At 37.7% G+C, this 21,412-nt stretch overlaps 1 protein-coding gene across 4 annotated transcripts in view; it reads right to left on the reverse strand.

Annotated features, from left to right (window-relative positions):
• Positions 1–21,412, reverse strand: part of MYO16 (myosin XVI) — a 418,633-nt gene that overhangs the window by 68,217 nt on the left and 329,004 nt on the right. For all 4 annotated transcript variants that reach the window (XM_064440435.1, XM_064440442.1, XM_064440450.1 and 1 more), the window contains exons 26-27: positions 20,761–20,841; positions 20,302–20,507 (exon numbers count right to left, since the gene is read on the reverse strand). In XM_064440435.1, coding sequence (XP_064296505.1) covers positions 20,302–20,507; positions 20,761–20,841 — 287 coding nt within the window. The remainder of the gene's footprint in view (positions 1–20,301; positions 20,508–20,760; positions 20,842–21,412) is intronic.

Consider the following 21,412-nt stretch of genomic DNA (forward strand, 5'->3'; position numbering starts at 1 on the left):
CTGGACATCTGGTTTCCTGGAGCTGCACAGACCCTTGGGTGCCTCAGCTCTTGCAGTCCTCTGGTCTGGTAGCAGTCCTACTGAGGACTCCATGGCTAAGTCTATACCAGTAAATGAGTTGCGAGAGGGATTATTTCCCTGGCATAGAAACCATCCAGCAAGAAACCCAGCCTGTCTATTTATTAAGTATTCTGCTATGTTTTGCTAAACTCTGTCACCTTCCAACGGAGTGTAGCCACATCTAAGCTGCCTTCTGGGACTGGCTGCTAGCCTGTCTTAATTCCCAAATTGTGCCCAGGAATGGTTTGGAGGAATGCTGGTTGGAAGGTGCTGAAACTTTACCAGAGATCCTTTTCGTTTGTCTAACGCTCCAGGTTAGCGGTAGAAGACTGCAGATCCTACTTTCCCCATAGCTGAACTAGTTGTATGGTCACAGAGACATTTGATTTGTGGACTACTGTTAAGGCTGGGACCACCTCGCTTCCATACTTGCATCAACTAGATTTTCTTAGAAATCATGAAGAATCAGAGGTGTTAGCGAGACAACTTCTGGAAAGCTTAGCAACTGCTGACTAAACCAAAGATGATTCAGCATTGACTCACAATGCGTGAAGTAACTGTGAAAGTGGTCAGCCTGAAACTCACAGCAGAAACCCAAAGAAATATATTTCATTCCTGAAGCAGATCCAAATTAAAATTTAAAAGGTTGAAATTCTAAGTTTGGATCAGATTTACTTTAGATCCACGCAAATCACAGAACTCGAAACAAGGATAAGCAAACATTCTTCACCATCTGTATTATGCAGGAGGCCAGACAAAAATGATCCACCATTTCCCCCCAGCTTTAAAAGTCTCTGAAATTCCACCACATTACCCTGGAAGTCTAATCAGAGTTCACAATTCCCTTCTATTCATTAAGCAAGCTCTATCTTAGAGGATTGGCTAATGGTTGTGGTAGCAGAGAAAGAGCTAACTATGGAAATTTAATTCTGCCACAAACTTCCTCTGTGAACATAGCAAGTCATTTGGAAGTTGATCTACCTTTCCCTGTGTTAGACACTGAAAAGCTACACTCCCAGCCTGAGCTAGTCATCGTGTTCTCAAAACAGTCTGTGAAGATAGATATTTCCATAGGGTGACTTGTTCTATGCAGCCTAGATATTTTTGTTAAAATGAGAAGAGATTGCCCTCTGGAGGTGCCTTTCTCTACTGACCATAGATGGACTCAGAAGAGAAGTCCAGGCTGGCTGCTTGCATTCTGGGTGACTGAGAGGAATCTCACAAGCCTACTTGTCTGATGGACTTATGTGCAGAATAACTAACAGAGAGACTAACAGAACTTCTTTATTTCTCCAACTACCTTGTTGAAATATACTGGCTCTCCAAGCACCTAGGATGAAAAAGCACCTGGTGTCATTATTTGCCATCTCAGATCAATCGTTTTTATCTATATAAGGCTGCTTAAACAAAAACCATACAAAATTTGTAGCTATTTTTCAGCCAGAAATGTCACCTGATTTGATTCTCGGCCATTTGTGCAAATACCAGTGTTAACCCCAGGGAAGTAAGGGGAATGGGTAAGTGGGAATGAGCAGACCACACCTGTTGGTGATAGCCCAGATTTGTCCTGGGCAGAAGTGGTTGTGTAATCATAAACTTATTTCATTTTTCTGTACTTAACTTTAAATGAGATAAAATATTTAAACTTTCTTCATTATTTATCTTTCCTTTTGGGGAGATAACCAAACACTATAGCTTTGGTGTAGGGATTTTTTTTTTTTATTCTAAACTTGCCATTACCCTCATTAAAAAATTTTGTTAAAAAGAAAGCAAAACCAAATTGACAATAAACTAAGATATAAAAAAAAAGAAATAAAAATTTGTGACATATTATTATCAAAATGCAAATGACATATCCTTAGTGTATCAGATACTTTCTACTGTGTACTGAGCTTGCAATACACACAGACAAAATAATTTAATGTCCTCTTACATTTAAACCTTTCATGGTGTCAAGAATAGCAAAAGAACTTATTACTTTTCAAATTTACTGTATCACAGAAAATAGTAATAAAAAATAGTAAATTTATGGTGCAGGCTTGTATAGATAAACTTGAGTTACTTGCAGAGAACAGGGCTTGTTTCTGGGCATATGTTATCTGGAGAGTCTTGAAACTTTCTCTTACCAGACAATTCTTCCCCCACCACTACAGCCTTAGTTCACTCTGAAGTGAATGAACAACCCAATTAAATACCAGGCTGCTTCTTACTGACAGGTCATACATTTTGCCCCAAGTAAATAACACGGAGTGTATTTGTAAGGCTTTAGAGAGTGTCCTGAGGAATCCAGTGAGTATACTCAGTGCTACCCTGCTGAAAAAAGTCTGTAATCAGGTGAAATATGCTTGAACTAAACTTGGATGAGTTGTCTAGGGTTTCTTAAGAATGTTAGAAGATACCATTCAGGTGTCATATACCCTACTCTAATACTGATGCTTAAAATAGGTGAGATGAATTGTGCACTGTAAGACCACCATTTCTTTCCACTGGGTGTACAGATAGTCTATGCTCTCGACTCCGGGGTAGACATCTAATATTAGACAAAGTGAATCTCTCTCCTAGCCAAGTCAAGAAGCTGATAAAAAGCAATATTTCATGGCCTACCCACAACAACTCATTCACTAATGGATCCAAAATAGAATACAAAACAGCGAAATGTAAAGAATTAGATTGAATCAACACCTCTCCACCACCATGACAAGATTAATGTAGTGTTGGTTAGGAAATAAATGCAAGACCTCTTTGTGTGCACCCCTCTTCCAGTTACAAGCTGAGACAGGGAATGTTACCATAGGGTGGGTTCTCCCCAATGCACAGGAAATCAGTGTGAGAGAAGCTCTTTTGTCCTTAGCGCCCTCCTTGTCCTAACTTGCCGTTTTTACACACCTAAACAGAAAGAAAGAGCTTTTGGCTAGACAGGCTAGCACTGTGAGCATGTACAGACTGGCCAGGATGCTCTGGTGTTGCAGAAGCTGCGCTCTGACTTCTCTTCCTGTACTTCTGAATGGTTTTGTTGTTTGTTTGGACTAGATACTGCTGCCAATACCTTCAGGTAGCTTGTGAATATGGAAAACTCAGTTCTCCTGGGTCTTCACAGATAACAATGTTATCTGATCATTTTCTCCCTCGCTTCCCTAAGTGCACAGCTGACAAGATGCAGCAAGCTGTTTTTCCCTGAGACAGAATATTCCCGAGTTCAGGCTATGGCACAGTAACCCACAGTAATATTCTCAGGCTCAGCACGCTATTGGATTTACACGGAGTGTGCACAAATAGGTTGCAGGGCTGTGCTCCCAGTTCTGTATGCACAACAAATCTTTAAGCATTGGAATAAGCACCACACACTCAATTTCGATAGCGCATCAACATGATAGAAAATACTAATGGAAAGAACGCGGCAAGTACAAAGGGCACAAAAACAAGCAGCTCCAAATCAACAGCTTAAACAAACAACATGAATGTCCTTGAACTGCAGCCTCAGAATGACTTTTTCTGCTTGTTTGTTTCTTTCTTTTTTTTTTTTTTTGCTATTCTTTTTCTCTAGCCTAGCTAAGAAAGGAAGAACAAAAATGACAAAGTCAGAGGTAGCTACTGACTGCAATCCAACGTCCCCAGTAAGCTTCTAACACCAGCACTCAAATCTAGCACCAGCACTTAAATCCTCCCTGAAAGCAACTCCTTTTCTCCATGTCTTTGTCTTGTAATTTAAAAAATAAAAATCACATATGGAACTGCTTTATAAGAGTGCTAAGTAATGTATTTTTTAAGTTTTAAATATCCAAACACAGCTTATGCAAGGAAAAATAATCAGTCCTGCCAATGTAATTCATTATGTTGCAGTTTCATTTTCTCCTTCTTTTGTTTACTAGGATGTATTCTGTTTGCCAAAGTAAAATGGCATGATTTAGTAAAATCTATTCAAAAAGTAGAGAATGAAAGACGGCAAACAAAATGAACTTTTATCCAGTATTTCTGCTAGAAGAAATGTAAAAATTGTCATCACAAAGGAGTAAAACCAGGTTGTGCTGTCTTGCTAAATTCTTTTTTTCCTTTCTAAACTTACTCTTTTCTTCCTTTGACAAGCAGTAACAGATTGATGTATTATTATGTCTGTGAAGTATGCGAGAGAGATGGACTTTGTTTGCAAATCCTGTCACTATGTCCTCATAACTCAGGGTTTTTGGTTTTGTTAGAATGGATTCAGGGAGAATGGGGAGAGTGGGTTTGGCATGGCTTGTATGTGAAAAATCTATCAAGTGAGAGCTGAAATATCTAGCGGACCTACCTACTGAAGAGAGAAACCTATGTTTTTTAAGGAAAATAAAAAGGATGTCTGAAAATTTTCAAGTAATAGAAACCTTATAAAAGCAGTAGCAGCAAAGAATAGGATGGAATTTTGATTAATGGTACCTGTATATAAAGGATAAATACTATTTCTACTTCCCTGTGTTACGTTCTTCTTTTCTGGAAAGAATAACCTAATTATTTTGAAATATGAGGAACATGGGAAATTCCAGATAATTAGAAAAGGGGAAATAGATTATTACCGTTTCCAAGAAAAAAAAAAAGGAAAGTGATTCTGCCAATCTCTATACAGTATATATGACACAAATATCTCATTATACAGCATAAATATTAACAGCTAAAGCAGGTATTCAACATTTTGCACAGAATAAATATTTGGATGCAGAGAAGAAAAAGATGCCTTTATAAATAACAGATTACAGTAGACAAACAGGCTGCATTTTGTGCTTCTTTTATAGGAGTATATATAGTATATATACTCCTATATATACAATATAGTATAAGAGGACTGTAAGGTTCACCTTTATATGAAACACATTTTGCACGGAGGCTGCTTCGCACAAACTTACAGCAATAATTCAAATTTGTGTAGAGGTGAGCATGAACTGCTATTTACCCGATAGATTTGGAAAAATTAATACGTATATATGGCAATGAACCAAAACTTCAGAGTACCTGCCTACTGTACTAGTGTTAGTTTTTAAAATATCCTAATCAATATCAAGAAACACAGCATTAAATGGCTAGACCTGCAGACCAACAAGAATTAAGGGAGAAAATAAAATTAGAGTCATTCTGGAAAAACTGCAAGCAGTTTTATTCTCTCTGGGTTAATCTGGTACACAGATGGTTGCTGGCAGAAGGAAACCTAGAAAGTGATATTGCTAATAGTGACCTTCCAGCAAACTGACCAGCTATTATAGTTTTACCACTATGTTTTCATAAATGCCACTGGAAGCCAGAAACATTTCAACTGATGAAACATTCTGATTTTCTACCTCGACAACTAAAAATTCACTTCCAATAAAAAGAGGTATGGGGCATACGTAGCATGCTTTAACACGTCTATGGAAAAAGAAAAATACAGATAGGGTGACATAATGGTATCTAACTGAGATAAAAGAGCAACATTAGGGACTAAGTAATAAAAGTGAAAAAGACTCAGAAAATCCCCAGGAGAAAATTTTACAGTGACCTGCATGTGGCTCAGCCACTGGCCCCATGTGGAGCTCAGTACTGACTTCTGGGGGAGCGTCAGGGCTATGAAATCCACTGAATCACAATCAGTGCAATCACCCTTGCATAAGAAGTGGCCATTTGGGATATTTTGATTTAGTCTGAATAAAAACTAAAATTAATTTCTCAGATAAAGGTACTACTTTGTGATGAGTGATAGACAAATGACTTGGAAGGATTTTTTTTTTCTTTCCTAAATTTTACATTTATTGCATTAGGTTTTGCCACCCTTAAATCTTTTCTAGACACCTGAATTTCAATTTCTGAAGAGAAGAAATAATGAATACATGTGTGTCTTAATCCTAGAATATTTATTCATATATTTAATGCAATTAAGCAGGGTCTTCCTCATCTCAGACAACGTGGCAGCAGAATAATAAATAGAATATAAATTATAGTTCAGCTCTTGGGATTAGTGGATTCAGCTATGCTAATAAAAAATGAATTCACAACATCTGCTAAAGATTTGCATTACAATACTTTTGCATCATCTTACTCAAAGCTGACATTCCTGTTCCATCTTGATGAAGAAAAGTGAAAATATATTTATTTAAGAAATTGGCAAAAATGACACGTTAACTCAGAAATATGCTAGCATCAAAGAGACAAGCAGCCCTATTACATGAACGCTTGCCTCTAACTCTGTAAGTGTTGACAATTACCTCTAGATAGATAGGCCTTCTCCACCACTAACTTTCTCTTCATGCATGGGCACACTACAAACAGGAGCACAGAGTAATAAAATGCTTCACTGTACGCTGAATATATGGACTGTAGATCAAATTTAACTTTCTTTATCAACTTGCTAATTTGATTCTGTATAAACAGAGGTGATATACTACTGGTGCGTAATGAAGCTAGTTTCCCTTCTCCACAGATGTAGCTGTGTGAAAATAGGGCATCAAAATTGAAAGTTGTCATGCAAAACTAAAAGGTCTGAAATCACAGAAAATCAAAAAGGTACCCTTTACTCAGGCTATAAGGAATTAGAAGCTGTCTTATGCATCTCTTTTTAAAAATTACACTACAAGATGAGTTTTGGTGATTATCATAGTATTGTATACTTGGCCTTTGGGAAACTTGCTGCTGGGCCTTACCAGTAGTTCAACTTTGAGTGGGTCATGATAGAAAGTCATCCTTCAAGGGGCACAGGACAAGGTTGTGACTGCTGGTCTACAGATCTGCAGGTGCAGTGGTGGGCATAATATTACAAGGGGGTGACACTATGAGGAGGCTTTGAAATCATAGAATCATAGAATCATTAAGGTTGGAAAAGACCTCTAGGATCATCAAGTCCAACCATCAACCCAACACCACCGTGCCTCCTAAACCATGCCCTGAAGTGCCACATCTACACGTCTTTTAAATACCTCCAGGGATGGCGACTCCACCACCTCTCTGGGCAGCCTCTTCCAATGCCTGACCACTCTTGCAGTGAAGACATTTTTCCTAATATCCAATCTAAACCTCCCCTGATGCAGCTTGAGGCCATTTCCTCTCGTTCTATCACTAGTGACCTGGGAGAAGAGACCAACCCCCACCTCACTACAACCTCCTTTCAGGTAGTTGTAGAGAGCAATAAGGTCCCCTTCAGCCTCCTCTTCTCCTGGTGTTCAAAGAAAGGCATGCTTAGGCCCAGCTCCTGTCCCAGTGTTTGGAAGCCTGGAATCAGATGCCTGAAATAACTGCAAACAGGTTGTGTAAAGCAAAGTGACTTATTACTTTTTCTGAAAAATACACAATACCTTTTCAGAAATGTGATGTCATACTGAGTTGAAACACCAAAGTGGGCTTATACACTTTCCCACTTGGTCTCCTGGAGGCATTGCTACTTCACTGGCTCACTGTTTGCCAAGAAAGCACTTCCCAGCTCGTTTGGAAATATACTGATAGACATACATTGCAGAAGCAGAAAGCAAAACCAGAGTAAAATAAAATTTGGCATTGAAGACAAATAGGATTGAATCTGACGTTTTACCTAGATGATGCTTTATTTATTCCTCGCTTTTGTTGTTTCTCTTCTTTGCAACCTTGACTTGAAGAGGAATGTAAATACATAAAATCCTCCCCACAATGCTCTCTGGCAGCTCAGACAAGGTATACTGGGATTATGGGCAAGGTTTTTAGTACTTTCTTAAACCAAACAGTCAAAATATATTCTCTGGAAGATCATCTCTAGCTCTACTCTCTTCTGTGGGAGTTTCCCTCATGCCCTCTGAACCCTCTGAGTAGTATCAGTCTGGCTAATAGGGATTCTGAATTGTATAATGGTTAGACAAACTGTACACCAGCAACATTTTTCAAGATAGGCTAAGGCTGTCCCCTTGGCATACTGTATCAATATTCGACCAGATTCTGTTCTCATTTACTGTGGAGTACAGCAGGAATATTTCTGCTAAAACTGATGATGTTAAATTAATGCCACATTGGTCTAAGAAAAAAAGCAAAGAAAAATCCAGTGATTAAGATACATAAAAGGATTTTACGTGCATGCTTGCATAGGATTTTGTGTTTGCTCTCAGATGTCACAAGTATTAACTGCCTACTATTATTCAGTCTGACTAGGAAATCTAGCTCTAGGAAGTCTCATTCCAGGTTCTTCTGCTGAAGATTAAATGGCTGTAAAGAATATCAAGATATGGATAAGAAGAAAAAGGGTGCCATGAATGTCTGAGTTGAGTGGAAAGAATTTAACAGCTGCAGAACCACAGAAAGAAAAACCAGCAGGAGGGTCACATTCACTTTTGAGTGTGGGGCAGCTGGACTGCATTTATAAAAGTCCTATGAGCAGAAAAAAAAGCAGTCAAGAGCAACTAATTATATTTTTCTAGGCACTGAAAACACACGGTTATATTTAATTAATCAATGAATACTAAGGAATTATTTTAAAACTCTACAGTAAAATTAATCTATCCATGTGACAATCTGCACCCTTAATTAGATAACTCAAAGTTCCTGAATAGTTTATGCCATTAGCATAAACTGAGGTGTTGCATACTTACTTCTTCAAATGTTTATTTTAAAATAGGCTGTTTGCATTAATTTAAGAGGTCTATTATTTTAACAGGCATTTTCTTTAAAGGGTTTCAATGTATAAGAATTAGTGACGATATTAGTGGTTGATAATATTTTCTTTTAACAGTTTTATTTCTATGGCAGGCATTTAACTGAACTTCATACGACCATATATAAATCTATGTCCATTATCTTTGTCATTATGTGATGTCAGCAGATTATGAAGTACTCAATAATTATTTTCATTGAAACATCAAGGTTCTGAAATCATTTAATGTTATTAACTGCTTGTTATAGGTACACAGAACTCAGTCACCTTATGAGATATGGGTCAAGAACTTTCAATGTTCTTATCTGTACACAAATATAATTTTATCTATTTTAATAATCCAGGCTTTTAGATGGAATCCAGTACTGTGGATAAAATACTGTGTATTTTAGTAGTCTCTGGGAACATTTCTCCATGTTGAGAAACAGCACAACCTTTTAAATTCGCAAATGTAAAATATGCATAGATATTATAAGGATATCATAGAGTAACAGGGTTATTTAGTGATTTAATAAATGTTTAGTTAACCCTGAAGGATAAGAAATGTCAAATGCTAGTGGAAACTGAATGTTTACCAAGGATGGCACTTAACTCTGGAAATGAAATAAACATTTTAAAATTTCACAGATCCTTCCTTAAGATGAAACAAAGAAAACCACTTGAACTGCTGAAAGAGTTCAGCCAGAATTATGTTTGTGTGTGCCCAATAGACTTATCATTGCCTAAGAAAATTGACCTAGCTAGGGAAAAAAAAAGCAGAAAAAGAAGAAAAAAAAGCAGAAGAAAAAAGGACAGAAAAATACCTCACCTACCTATCGTAGTCAAGGAAGAATGATACCTTGAGATTCTCTTTGAAACAGCTTAAAAGCCAGGACATTCTCTATTGCACAAAACAATAAACTCCCTGTAAGAAGCTCCACTAAGTTTTATACATTGTATACTAAATGTAATATAAATAATGCTAGAAGATTTTTCAGATTGCACACCAAACATTCAGAAGTTAGGAATTGCCAGACTCAAAATTCACCACTCCACCTTTATTTCCTTGTATTTTATTACCTAATTACATCCCCCCACTCAAGGGACCCCTTTTCATGTTGATCCTGCAGAACACTAAGTACATGACGGATATGAATAATTCAGCTGACCAGTGGAATGACACAAGAGCTTACACCTGTTTGTAATTGCTTTAGCAAATGAGGATTGCATTATAAAACTCCGAAGATGCCCAGCAAACAATACTGATATTTATTTTTGCCTTCTAAATATAGAATAAAGCTAGATGTGTGATCTACCACTGAAAACTCCAGTCAGAAAAGAAATTTTATTTTCTCTTATACTCATTCATGCACTGTCAGTAAGCTGCAGAAACACCAGCAGCTTTGCCATAGAATCATAGAATGCTTTGGGTTGGAAGGGACCTTTAGAGATCATCTAGTCCAACCCCCCTGCAGTGAGCAGGGACAGCTTCAACCAGACCAGGTTGCTCAGAGCCCCGTCCAGCCTGACCTTGAATGTTGCCAGGGATGGGGTATCATCTACCGCCTCTCTGGGCAACCTGTGCCAGTGTTTCACCACCCTCCTAGTAAAAAATTTCTTCTTTATATCCAGTCTAAATCTACCCTCCTTTAGTTTAGAACCATTACCCCTTGTCCTGTCACAACAGGCCTTGCTGAAGAGGTTGCCCCCATCTTTCGTATAGTCCCCCTTTAAGTACTGAAACGCTGCAATGAGGTCTCGCCGCAGCCTTCCCTTCTCCAGGCTGAACAGCCCCAACTCTCTCAGCCTGTCCTCACAGGAGAGGTGTCCCACCCCTTGGACCTTTTTCATGGCCCTCCTCTGGACCCGCTCCAACAGGTCCATGTCCTTCTTGTGCTGAGGGCTCCAGAGCTGGATGCAGCACTCTGGGTGGGGTCTCACCAGAGTGGAGTAGGGGGACAGAATGACTCCCCTAAATCATCCTCGTAGTCCGACTCTGTGATGTGTAACATAAGGACTGATAATTTGCATGTACAATGCTACTTATCGTGTGGGCTAGAGAACTGACAATACCATGGTATAACTTCAAAAGCTGCTTCTGCTTCAACTCTAAAATGTTGTTCTCTGTTTTTTGTTGGAGCCTGTCACAAACCATTAATTCCCTTCCTTGCCACAGATAGGAGATAGACTGAGACTGTGAAATACCTGTAATAGTGGGTAAATGTAAAATAAGTCAGTTGAATCATATCCGAAAAATTACTGCCTTCCTTTATACACTATAAATTAATTCCAGGCTGATTAGTTGAGCCACCATAGTCATCTACAGTTATCTAGTATATTTCTTGTGTTTGGAGTATTAAAGAGGACCTAAGGGGGAAAACGATAAAAATAAGCCAAACAGCTACAAAGAAACACCTAATGGGGGTAAACCAGAATATTCTACCTACATTTAGTCTATTTGTAACGTATAGCGCTATATAGTTTATTCATAATATCTATAGGCCAGATACTATCTCTATACTATCACATTGTATAAATACATGTCAAATCGCCTATAGCCTCTAAGGCAGTCCAGAATGCCTGCTTACATCTAGGCAACTCCCTAAGTGATGTACATCAATTCTAATATATGTGGCCTGCCAGGGAGAATGTCAGGGCACTCTCAGTTCTGATCATCCCTTAAAGCATAATAATCCCCTACATCAGCAACTTTTCACAAAGGATTAGTAATTTAGAATAACTCTGATACTGCTGTAAATTATTCCAATCTGGGCCACACTATCACAAAGCTGGGGGAAGAAGAAGGAAGGGTGGGATGTTCAAAGTGATGGCGTTTGTCTTCCCAAGCAACCATTACATGTGATGGAGCCCTGCTTTCCTGGAGATGGTTGAACACCTGCCTGCTCATGGGAAGTATAGAATGAATCCCTTATTTTCTTTTGCTTGTGCATGTAGCTTTTGTTTTCCTTATTAAACTGTCCTTATCTCAACACATAAAGTTTTTTGCCCATCTGATTCTCTCCCTCATCCCCCTGGGGAGGAGTGAGTGAGTGGTTGCGTTGGGCTGAGGTGCCCACTGGGGTTAACCCACAACCCTTCTTTACAGAATGTGATGACCACCAAAACTGCCAAAGGCACAGTAATTTTAAAAATCACAGTTTTAAACTTTGTCGATGACCTTTGTTCTTCACAGAAAAGTAGTCATTACCTTGTTTATGAATTTGAGTTTAAGGTGCCCTCAAAATTGATGACTTCAAAATACTACATTTACTCACCTTTTCTTGCATTCTAAATGAAAGACAAACAAAAATGATTATCCTCAGTCAGAAATATCACTTCCAGCTCCAGGTCTGAAGCAACAAACTGCACAATGGCAAGATTGCCATTTGGTATAAATTGATATCATTACACCTACTTTAATGGAATATTGCTTTTTAACACCAGTCAGATTATGTCTTGCTCTCCTTGCAAGGATTTAAGGTATCATGGCACCTATCAATGCACTGCTCTATGAGAAGATTGATGACATTATTGTATAGCAGACAATAAAGCTAAAAGGGCCAGTGTGATGACCTATCACTTTGCAATCTGCTAAGTACATCATTCTCACTAATGCCCTGCCTTACTCATAAGACTCCAAAATGTTTTGCTCCACCTTTTAAATTCACAGATAATATATTATAAAATATTTTAACTTCCATGCTTTCAGGAGGTAAGAAAAAGAGAGGAAAGACAAAGAGAAATAATAAAAAAAAAAAGAAAACCAAAAATCACTGGACAAAGGGAGTTCAGATATGCCATGATGAGTCCCACACAAGATCGACAAACAAACAACATATCTGTGCAATATAACATCACCTAATAGTACAAATTTGATCAAAAGCTTACAAAGTTATTAATAATGACTTTATGCCAGTTGCAGAAAGACAGACATTATTTAACAAAGCAATGATTTTAGCATGAACATAAACTTTCCTGCCTGAGAAAAAACGGTCTCTTCAGAATGACCTCCAAGCAAAGTCAATTGTCTGGATGAATTAGTAACAATTAAGTGCTCTGAAGCCATTTTTGACCTAAAATCCGCTATTAGAGCATTTCAGTATCAGCGACCGCTGACTTGAGTAGAACTGCAGATTTCAGGATGTGCAGCTAGGTATAACTTCTAAAAAGAATTTCATCTGAGAACTCCATACTGAAATCAGAGGAAAACCTGTAATTAAAATAGGCTTCAAACATTTTTCTCCCTCACTGCTATGATTATCATAAGAATCCATTATCATTGTGTTCCGTACCTTCCTTCCTAATATTTCCTCTTTAAATGGATCTTTGCCATCTTTTAAGATACTTTAAAACAAAAAAAATTATCAGAATGTTAACTCTTTTTAACATTCTATTTTCAAAACATTGAAATCTTAGAGATTCTTTATTTTTAATTGACTCCATTGAGCTTATATGTTGTAATTTAGATATTTTAGTATATTCTGTTCAGAGGACAGAAGTTAGCAAATGAAAAGAAGATGAGGGAGAAGAAAAAGAAGAAGAGGGGAAGAAGGGGAAGAGGAAGAGGAAAGGGGAATGGAAGATGAAGAGGAAGAGAGAAGAAGAAAAAGTTGGTGGTCTAATACTGTACCTCCAAGCCTACACATGACACCGTCTTACCACTTAACAGAAACAATTATTTATAATCTAATCTGCATGTCTGCATATGCATATGCATAGGTAAAACTAAAGACATGATTGATACAGTTTAAGCCATTTTTAAAGAGAATGGGAAGTGACATACTATTCTTGCCACACTGTTAAGAGATGTCTCCACATACAGCCTTCATGTTCTCCTTCACAGTACGAAATTTTCTCTGCTGTTCCTTGAGCAGCAACAGAAGGCAGGACAGGAGCTCCGTGATGGAAAACACAAGGCTGAGTTGAAAGAGTTAAGCCCAGAAAAGACAGCCTAGAGGCCTGAGTGACAATAATGAAATTTCAAGAAACACTCAAAAAGTGCAGAACTAAAGACAAGGAATAGCACACTAGCATAAAATAATTTGGGCTTTCTGAACGACATGGTTTTTCTCATAGAAATCCTGCAATTCTTGTCAGCTAAGTGAAAGGCTCAATTTGCCTATCAGTTTACACAATCCACAGAGGTTATCCTGAGGTCCAACAGGTCTGAAGGTTTGCCACAAACGGCAGGGAAGGCTAACACAGACATCTTATTACAGGACCTGTGCAACAGGACCTTGCAGTCTCCATTGCTAAGCAGTGTCCAGACACAAGAAATGTGTGTGACATGTGAACCTCAATCTCTAAGACAGTAGTTCATAAATTCTTCCTTGACCAAGGAGATTAAAACACAGCAGGTAAAGCAAAGCACTGGGTACAGTTCAGCAATTTGATGAGCCACGTTAAAGAAGAAGGAGAGAAGAAAAGTTAATTTTAATTCCTATTCCAATTTACAAAACACTAATGGTAAAGGGTGTTTGTAGAGTAGGATGGTACCAAAATAAAATTGTTCAGAATGAGTGAAACAGAGCATCTTACTGCCTCATTTTAACCTGAACATGCCTGAACAGCTGTATTCTTGTACTTCACTGAGCAAGAAATATAAGCTCACTTCATTACTCTATATGGGTCCTTGATCACTATCATTATTTTTAAAAAATTTATATTCCAAATGGGTTTTACATGTCCTCCTTGAGCACCAAGTGAGGTGAATGACACGAAAGTCAGCCAGAATCCATTTTATTAATTAATGTAAAGAGATTAGGTTCCAGATATTAAGCTTGTACAACTAGGCTCTGTCTGTGCCCCAGACAGTTTCTGAGCCCTATTGTTCTACAATGGTAATAAAGCACCCACTGATGCTTACTTTTTGCCATTTTGCCATTACTACGTTGCTACTGAACAGCTTTTTGTGTATCTTGGGTGGAATTATCCCCATTTTAAATAAGATATCAAAATGCTAAATGCTGGAAAGAAACATCCATCTGCAGACAGTTCCTACTTCCATGGTTATTTTACTGTTTTACTTCTTCCAGGAAAAGGATATTTGAGGATACTTTACGTATGTGTACAATTTGGACTGCAAAATGGAAACTTTGAACTCCTCACAACAAAGCTAGAATTTCAAAATCTAGCCCATTGAGAACAATTCTGAAGATACTAATGCAAAATATATGGCTAAACTTTTCCAGGAGTCTAAAATGCATGTTACTCAAGGCTTTCTATTTTAAAGGCAAGGTAAAAGCTCAATTCTGTCTCTCTGCTCAAGAAGCTTTAGAAATTGAGCCAACACTGCAGGCAAATTCAGCAGAAACACTGCAGCTGGAGTTGGCAAATCCACTGAAATCACATATATCATTTCATAATTATACTGGGGCTGCCTGTTTTTACAGCATTTAATAGCATCTGACCTTATTAATTCCCATTTTTATTTTATATTCATTGACAGTAACTGTCACAGCTTCCACTTAAGAACCAGAATTTCCACAAGATTTGTCTTCTGATCAACGAACTTTGGTGATTGAGGGGTTCACCTAGCAGCTGTCAACTTCTACTTTGATAATGCAGAAGCAGAACCAGTAAATCCAAAAAGGACAGCAACAGAAAGAATGATTAATCTTTGTAGCCCAGGAAGAAGTGTTCTTGCAAAATATGACCTTTCCTTAGCTAATGTCTTCCTTCAGCCATCATGAGAGTTCAAATGTGACTCATAAATATATGCTAGAGACCAGTCATACTAATCCCTAATTAGATATTAACAGAAATTTATTCAAATTCATCCAATTAAGAAAGCAATGGTACTGTCTGTATTACTGATAGAATATCCAGGTCTTCTGATGCTCTATCCCTTCACTACAAAGGCCCCTAATTCAAACTTTCTGCCTTTTTATTAGCCAGCTGTAGCTGTACACTTCTACGGGAGAACTTATCTTGGGCCGCATACCTCCGGGACACAGGGCTCTACCCACCCTGGGGACAGTGATGCACAGACACCAATATGATGGATACAAAATGTCTGTCTATTTAGCTGCGTCACACGCTTATATAGCTCTTGCGGTTCCTGTTCCTGCCACTCCTATGGGGAGGAGTCTATCTTTCCGTCACAGCCCGTAATCTTCCGGTCGCCGATCCCTGTCTATTCCCCTACATCCAGCAAAAAAAAAAAAAAGTTTTTTCATTGTTTTCTTTTTTTTTTTTTTTTTTTAAACTCTGACCACATTAGCTATATGATAAGGAACGCCCTAAAAGTAAATGCATGAAAACTGCAGGGAGGGTAGAGGAGGGTAGCAATTCATTATTTTTTGGGAATTCAAGTTGGGGTCTGGGCCACAGTTTCTCTTTGATTTTGCGCAGTGCTTTCAGACCTACCATTAATATCCTTTACTTCTCAAGTCGGGTAAGCCCGGGAGAACTGCATAGTACATTCAGCTGTAGAAAAATGAGATTTCTTTGCATCACTACTATAAAACACTTTGCAGCTGAGCTAAACCAAGCTGTGACCAGCACAGCTGCATTCACTGAAACTCAGCCCATCAGGACTCCAAGACATAAACTGAAGGTGAAAATCTTACAGTTATGGGTAAACTTCTCACAGGCACCCATCTGGGGATACATTTGGCTACCTCTAAGCCTTGTCTTTCTTGGATTGCTGGTTCATAGGGTCACACTTATCAACTATATCAGGACAGACAGATATCTTGTGTTTTACATCTGTAGGCCTGATTTTCCCCTTTGGGGCCACATGGTCAAATTGCTAGTTAACATGACTCAAAAGGGGAAGAAACGCTCCTCTTCCAAAGAGAAAACCTGTGTGAAAATCAAGAGTCCTTACTAGTATTTAGTATTTACAAACAAGGATACAGCATAGCATGACCGAATAAAGCAAAAATGACTTATATTTCAATTTCTTACAAAACATTCAAGGAAAAATTAAGGTGTAGGCAAATCTAGTTATTCTCAAGTGTGTCCATCATTGAGTTGAGAGACAGAAACTGCATATTTTTTCTTTCTCCCTCTGTGTTTTCCTGTTGTCACCTGTCAAGGTCTTTATCCCCAGAGTAATGGGGAGTAATTCCTTTGCCCCTTCAGGCAAGCCATAGGGATGCAAAACTTTTCCAGCCTAGTAAGAGCACTTGGTAAGAGCACTTGGTAAGAGCACTCACTTGTTTACAGCTTCCTACAGTGAATAAAGAACAATTCCTTCATCTTTCCCTGTGTTTTGTTTCCTGATTTTTGGCCCCCCCACCTCAGTATAATCAGTATAATATTAAAAAAATACACTTATTCCCTACTAAAAAAAAAAATAAAATCAAAAATCAAAATAAAATGATGTCATCCTTATTCACTGTGATAGAGCTGTATTTTATCCCTGGGCTTCTGAGTATGATGGCTCCTTGCAGATGTGAAAATACCACAGAAATTGGAGACCTTATCAGTTGGTATATATTTCTGTACTAAAAGGTAATCAGCAAGCCTTTGTTGTCTTTCAGATCCTACTCCTGCTCATGATCCTTCCTTAATTATGACATTTTAACTAAGTCTCTAACTGTCGATCTCTACCTAGAGCAATAGTTTTTCTGTTTGTTTTTTTTTTTTCCTTTTCTTCTTGGTTCCAGGATAGACCAAATGGAATCTGTTCACTTACACACCAGTATAAATGTGCCCTGTTGTGATTGCTACTTGTCATAATTGACATTTATATTTTACCTGTTTGTATAGTATTTGTATTGGTTTGGGATTAAGGGACCCTAAGCAAAATTGAATTTGATGTAATTTTTTCTCTTTTTCAACTTGAAGAATAATAATCAGTACTTCAGAGAGAGGTTTAGACTTTTGTGCAGCATCCTGAGTGTTCTGCAAGAAGCAGGCCTTGGAAAGCCATTACACTCAGTAGCTCAGTACTTGTGCTCAAAGTCTGCCCGAATGCGTACCAGTGTCAATCATTGCTGCCCACCTAGAGGGTGGAAATCACAGACCATTCTGAACCATACAAAACAAGTAGAAGAGCCACTTTGGAGAAAACATAATTGCGGAAATAACGAAGATACTATTTTCCCAAGTATTAGAACACTAGATATACTAGTTTGACACCAATAGAAATAAAAAATTGAAAGGTGAGAAAGCCTATCAACTTTAGGTCTATAATCATATATGGAAATCTGCCAAAATAATTTCTCATTCCAGTCAATATAGGGCAGGACAAGACCAGAGTTAAGCTGAAAAGACAACAGAGAAAATCCAGTTTACCAGAAGTTTGTCAGAACTAATTATCCAGTTTCCAAAACCATCCTGCCCAGTCATTGAGGCAATATAGAGATGTAGTAAAAGCAACAGCTTTTTAGAAGACTTTTTGAAAAGGTAGCTCATAATCTCTGAATTCAATAATTCCTTACTCTTTCTTACCTGTAGACTATTGGCTAAAAAGATACAGTATTAAGAATCGATGGTACTTTTAAACTGCAATCTAATACTATAATTTCTGCTTAAAATTTTTGTACTTTTCAGCCAATAACAGACCAAATAGACACACACTTGTGCTATTTGAAATGAAAAGAATTATCTAACTACACTGAATGTGAATATGAAGGTTGACTGGTCATGTTCATGGTGAGAAATGTAAAGAATTTACATGTTCTGCTGTTCAAACTAAGATAAGCTTTGGCCTGTGTGACAGGAATTGCTACTGCAAAGGCCTTACAACACTAATGGTTTCTTGCAGTACTGCTGGGACAAGAGCTCTATATTCCTATTTGTACACAAATCTAAAAATCTGTAGTGTCAAGAGATGTATGCAGAGTGATTATTGTTAACTTCTGAGTAGGTTCAACATATATTCACAAGGAATATTACAAAATGGACTTAATTTTCAGTGACACCATGCTAGCCTCACCAGTGTTTAATTCATTTTGATGTATAATAATACAATTATTAGGTAAAAAGGCAGGGGCTTAGTTGCAAAGAACATATAAAGATAATTTATTGTGGAGGAAAAGGAATAAAGATGGAGAGTAACAAAACTAGAACACTTTAAAACAATAGCATAAATGTTACTTGTATCATAGTGTTGGGTTTTGTTGCAATTCTTGTTTTACTGTCATTACTGCAAATAAGTATTTATTGTGAGACATCAAATGTCCTCTAGACTTTTAGGTAAAAGTTTGTCTTTGGGACGTGCTTGAAGGAGTGGAGGAAAAAGACTGAAATTACCTTTGATTCTTCAAATATTCTTTTAGTAATTATTTTAAATAAATTTTCTCCCAAAAAGAAAACATGCCGGACTTACTCCTGTACTGTTAGGGTGAATATGCATGGGACCGTTCTCTGGCACTGAAGGCAACTGAATAAAATTACTATTGTACATATGGTTGCTCTCTTTTATCCTCCAAAATAGAGCCGCTATCTCCACACTGCCCAGCAGGAATGGTCCCAGGCCTGTGCTAACCCCAGCCAGTATCTGGGAATTGCAGTAAGAAAAGCTAGGTGGCAAGGACCAAATCCCTGCCGGGAACCATCGTAAGGATTTAACAGTAGAAAAGATGGTGGTTCTGTGTTCATGTAATAGTCCCTTGAAGTGTTCAGTTTAGTAATATAAAAACGGCTATATAGATTGCCCCTACCGCTTCTGAATATGAAAGCAGCCTGCTCTTCCAAATCTCCCATTATTTGCATCTTCTCCTCAACCAGCCTGTACTTCTGGATTCACGCTGCAGAATGAATATTGTGGTAGGACAGAGATGACTTACTTTGTGGGATTATAAATTCCTATACCCCTTCACTTTCTACAGAATTACCAGACAGAATATGATCTTGTCCAAGCAGTAATTTAACATCCACAACTTCTTCCAAGAAGGCAACTGAAAGTTTAGATGTGTGTAAGCAGCTGACATTCCCGTGCTGTTTTTCAGAAGTAAAATAATACATAAGCCAGTTCATGACTGCTCGATATATCAGTCAAGGAGCAGAACATGCAGAGAGGAGGAACATGTGTTGAGTGCATGAGGCTGCTAACCAAACATCTCTTGGACAAGAGGTGCTCTTTCTTTGCTGAAGCATTTGAGATTGTAAGTCAACCAAAACCCCCAAACTGAATTGGGGATGGGGGAAAAGAGTTTGCCTTTAGCCAGAAGCAGTGACATATATCTATTTGTCTTTTCACATTAATTCAAAATTCCACTAATTCCTAACAACAATAATAAAAATGGAGTTCTGGTATCAGCATTAATAACTCATTGCTATGTGGAAACAAATCCTAGCATATGAAATACAAATACTGAATCCATGACACACACACTGATAAACTTGAAAAATTAGACTATTTCTCCTTCTTTTTAATTACCCAGAGACAGCATGCAATATTTGGTGTTTTATAAATTGTATAAATAGCATAAATTATAAAAATATACCTGTTTCTTGAAGTGATATTTTTAAAACGGAATACATTTTGCTGATGATCTTTATCAATATATTTTCACAAAGTTAATTATTCCTTCAGTTAAAAAATAACAAGCCTACATGCCCTTGCTGGCACACATTATTTTTCTCCGAAGAAAGTCTGAAAGGTTCATCAGCAAAACAACACCGCAAGCACTACCAGAACATGACAGAAGACTTTGTACTGCAGGTAAAAAAAAGTTTTTATGAAATGTAAAATAATTTACCTTGACAAGAAGTCTGTGAAGGAGAGACGTATTGGATATCCATGTCGTATGATTTTGACCATGTCTAGGACACCAATGTACTGCAGTTGAGCAGACACATAAAAATTGTCAAAAGTATCTGGCAACTTGGAGTTATTGGGCTTTATACAATGAACAGAATGTGGCGTGCAGTTCTGCAGCTTCCCAATAATATCCGTGAGTGATTTCTGTGGGGAAAAAAATCAGTTATCAATCATTGTTGTGCAGCAAAGGCAATTGCTCTACGTGTATGCTTCTTCCTAACTTTTTAACATAGTTTTCTCAAAGGGCTTGACCTGGCCATGCAACAAGAGTCTTTCTCAAGCATATGATTTTTCTTTCTTCCATTGCAATCTGTAGAGACTAATCCTGCCTTTAAAATGTTGGGTTTTGTTTTGGTTTTTTTTTTTGTAAATTTCTGTCCAGAAGATGTTCACTAACCCTGAGCTGTATTGCCACAGTGGTTGGGCCCCCTCGTTCCAGTCTCTGAAGAAATGAGGATGTTCCTTTCTTTTTCAAGAGCTGTAGGGGAGAAAAGCACACATATAATACCTTAATCTCAAGTTGGGCAGTAAACCTTCTTTTTCATTGTTACACAATTTACTAAAAAAGGCAAACATTTATACAAATAGTATGTAATAGACAATGATTTGAGTTTCAGAACTAATTGGGAAAGTGGATAAATATCCTTAAGTATCTGCAGAGCCATGACTGGCAAGAAAGTTTTGATTACAAAAGCAGCAGTATACCATTGGAAAGAGAAAATACCTTCTCCAAATAACTGGGCAAAGCAATATGATCTGGAACTCTATAGCAGAAGCAGGACTTGTGCAGTTAGTACCCTTCTCAGTCTGCCTATCTCTTGCATAATTCTGCAACTCTCTGAAAAGGTTCCTTGTGTCTTTGCCAGATGCTTAAATGAGTAAATGTAAGCACAAATCATTAAAAACATCTTCAAGGCAAACCAATAACTTTAATATTAGAAAAACCCTTCTGTTTTCTTCCTTCACAAGTGAATGCAGTTAACCTTTTTTTCTTTTATTTTTTTAACCTATTTTCACCCGTTGTAGACATAAATTATCAGTAGCTTCAT

Source organism: Phalacrocorax carbo, chromosome 1, assembly GCF_963921805.1.
Source record: "Phalacrocorax carbo chromosome 1, bPhaCar2.1, whole genome shotgun sequence".
In the NCBI taxonomy this organism is placed as follows: domain Eukaryota; kingdom Metazoa; phylum Chordata; class Aves; order Suliformes; family Phalacrocoracidae; genus Phalacrocorax; species Phalacrocorax carbo.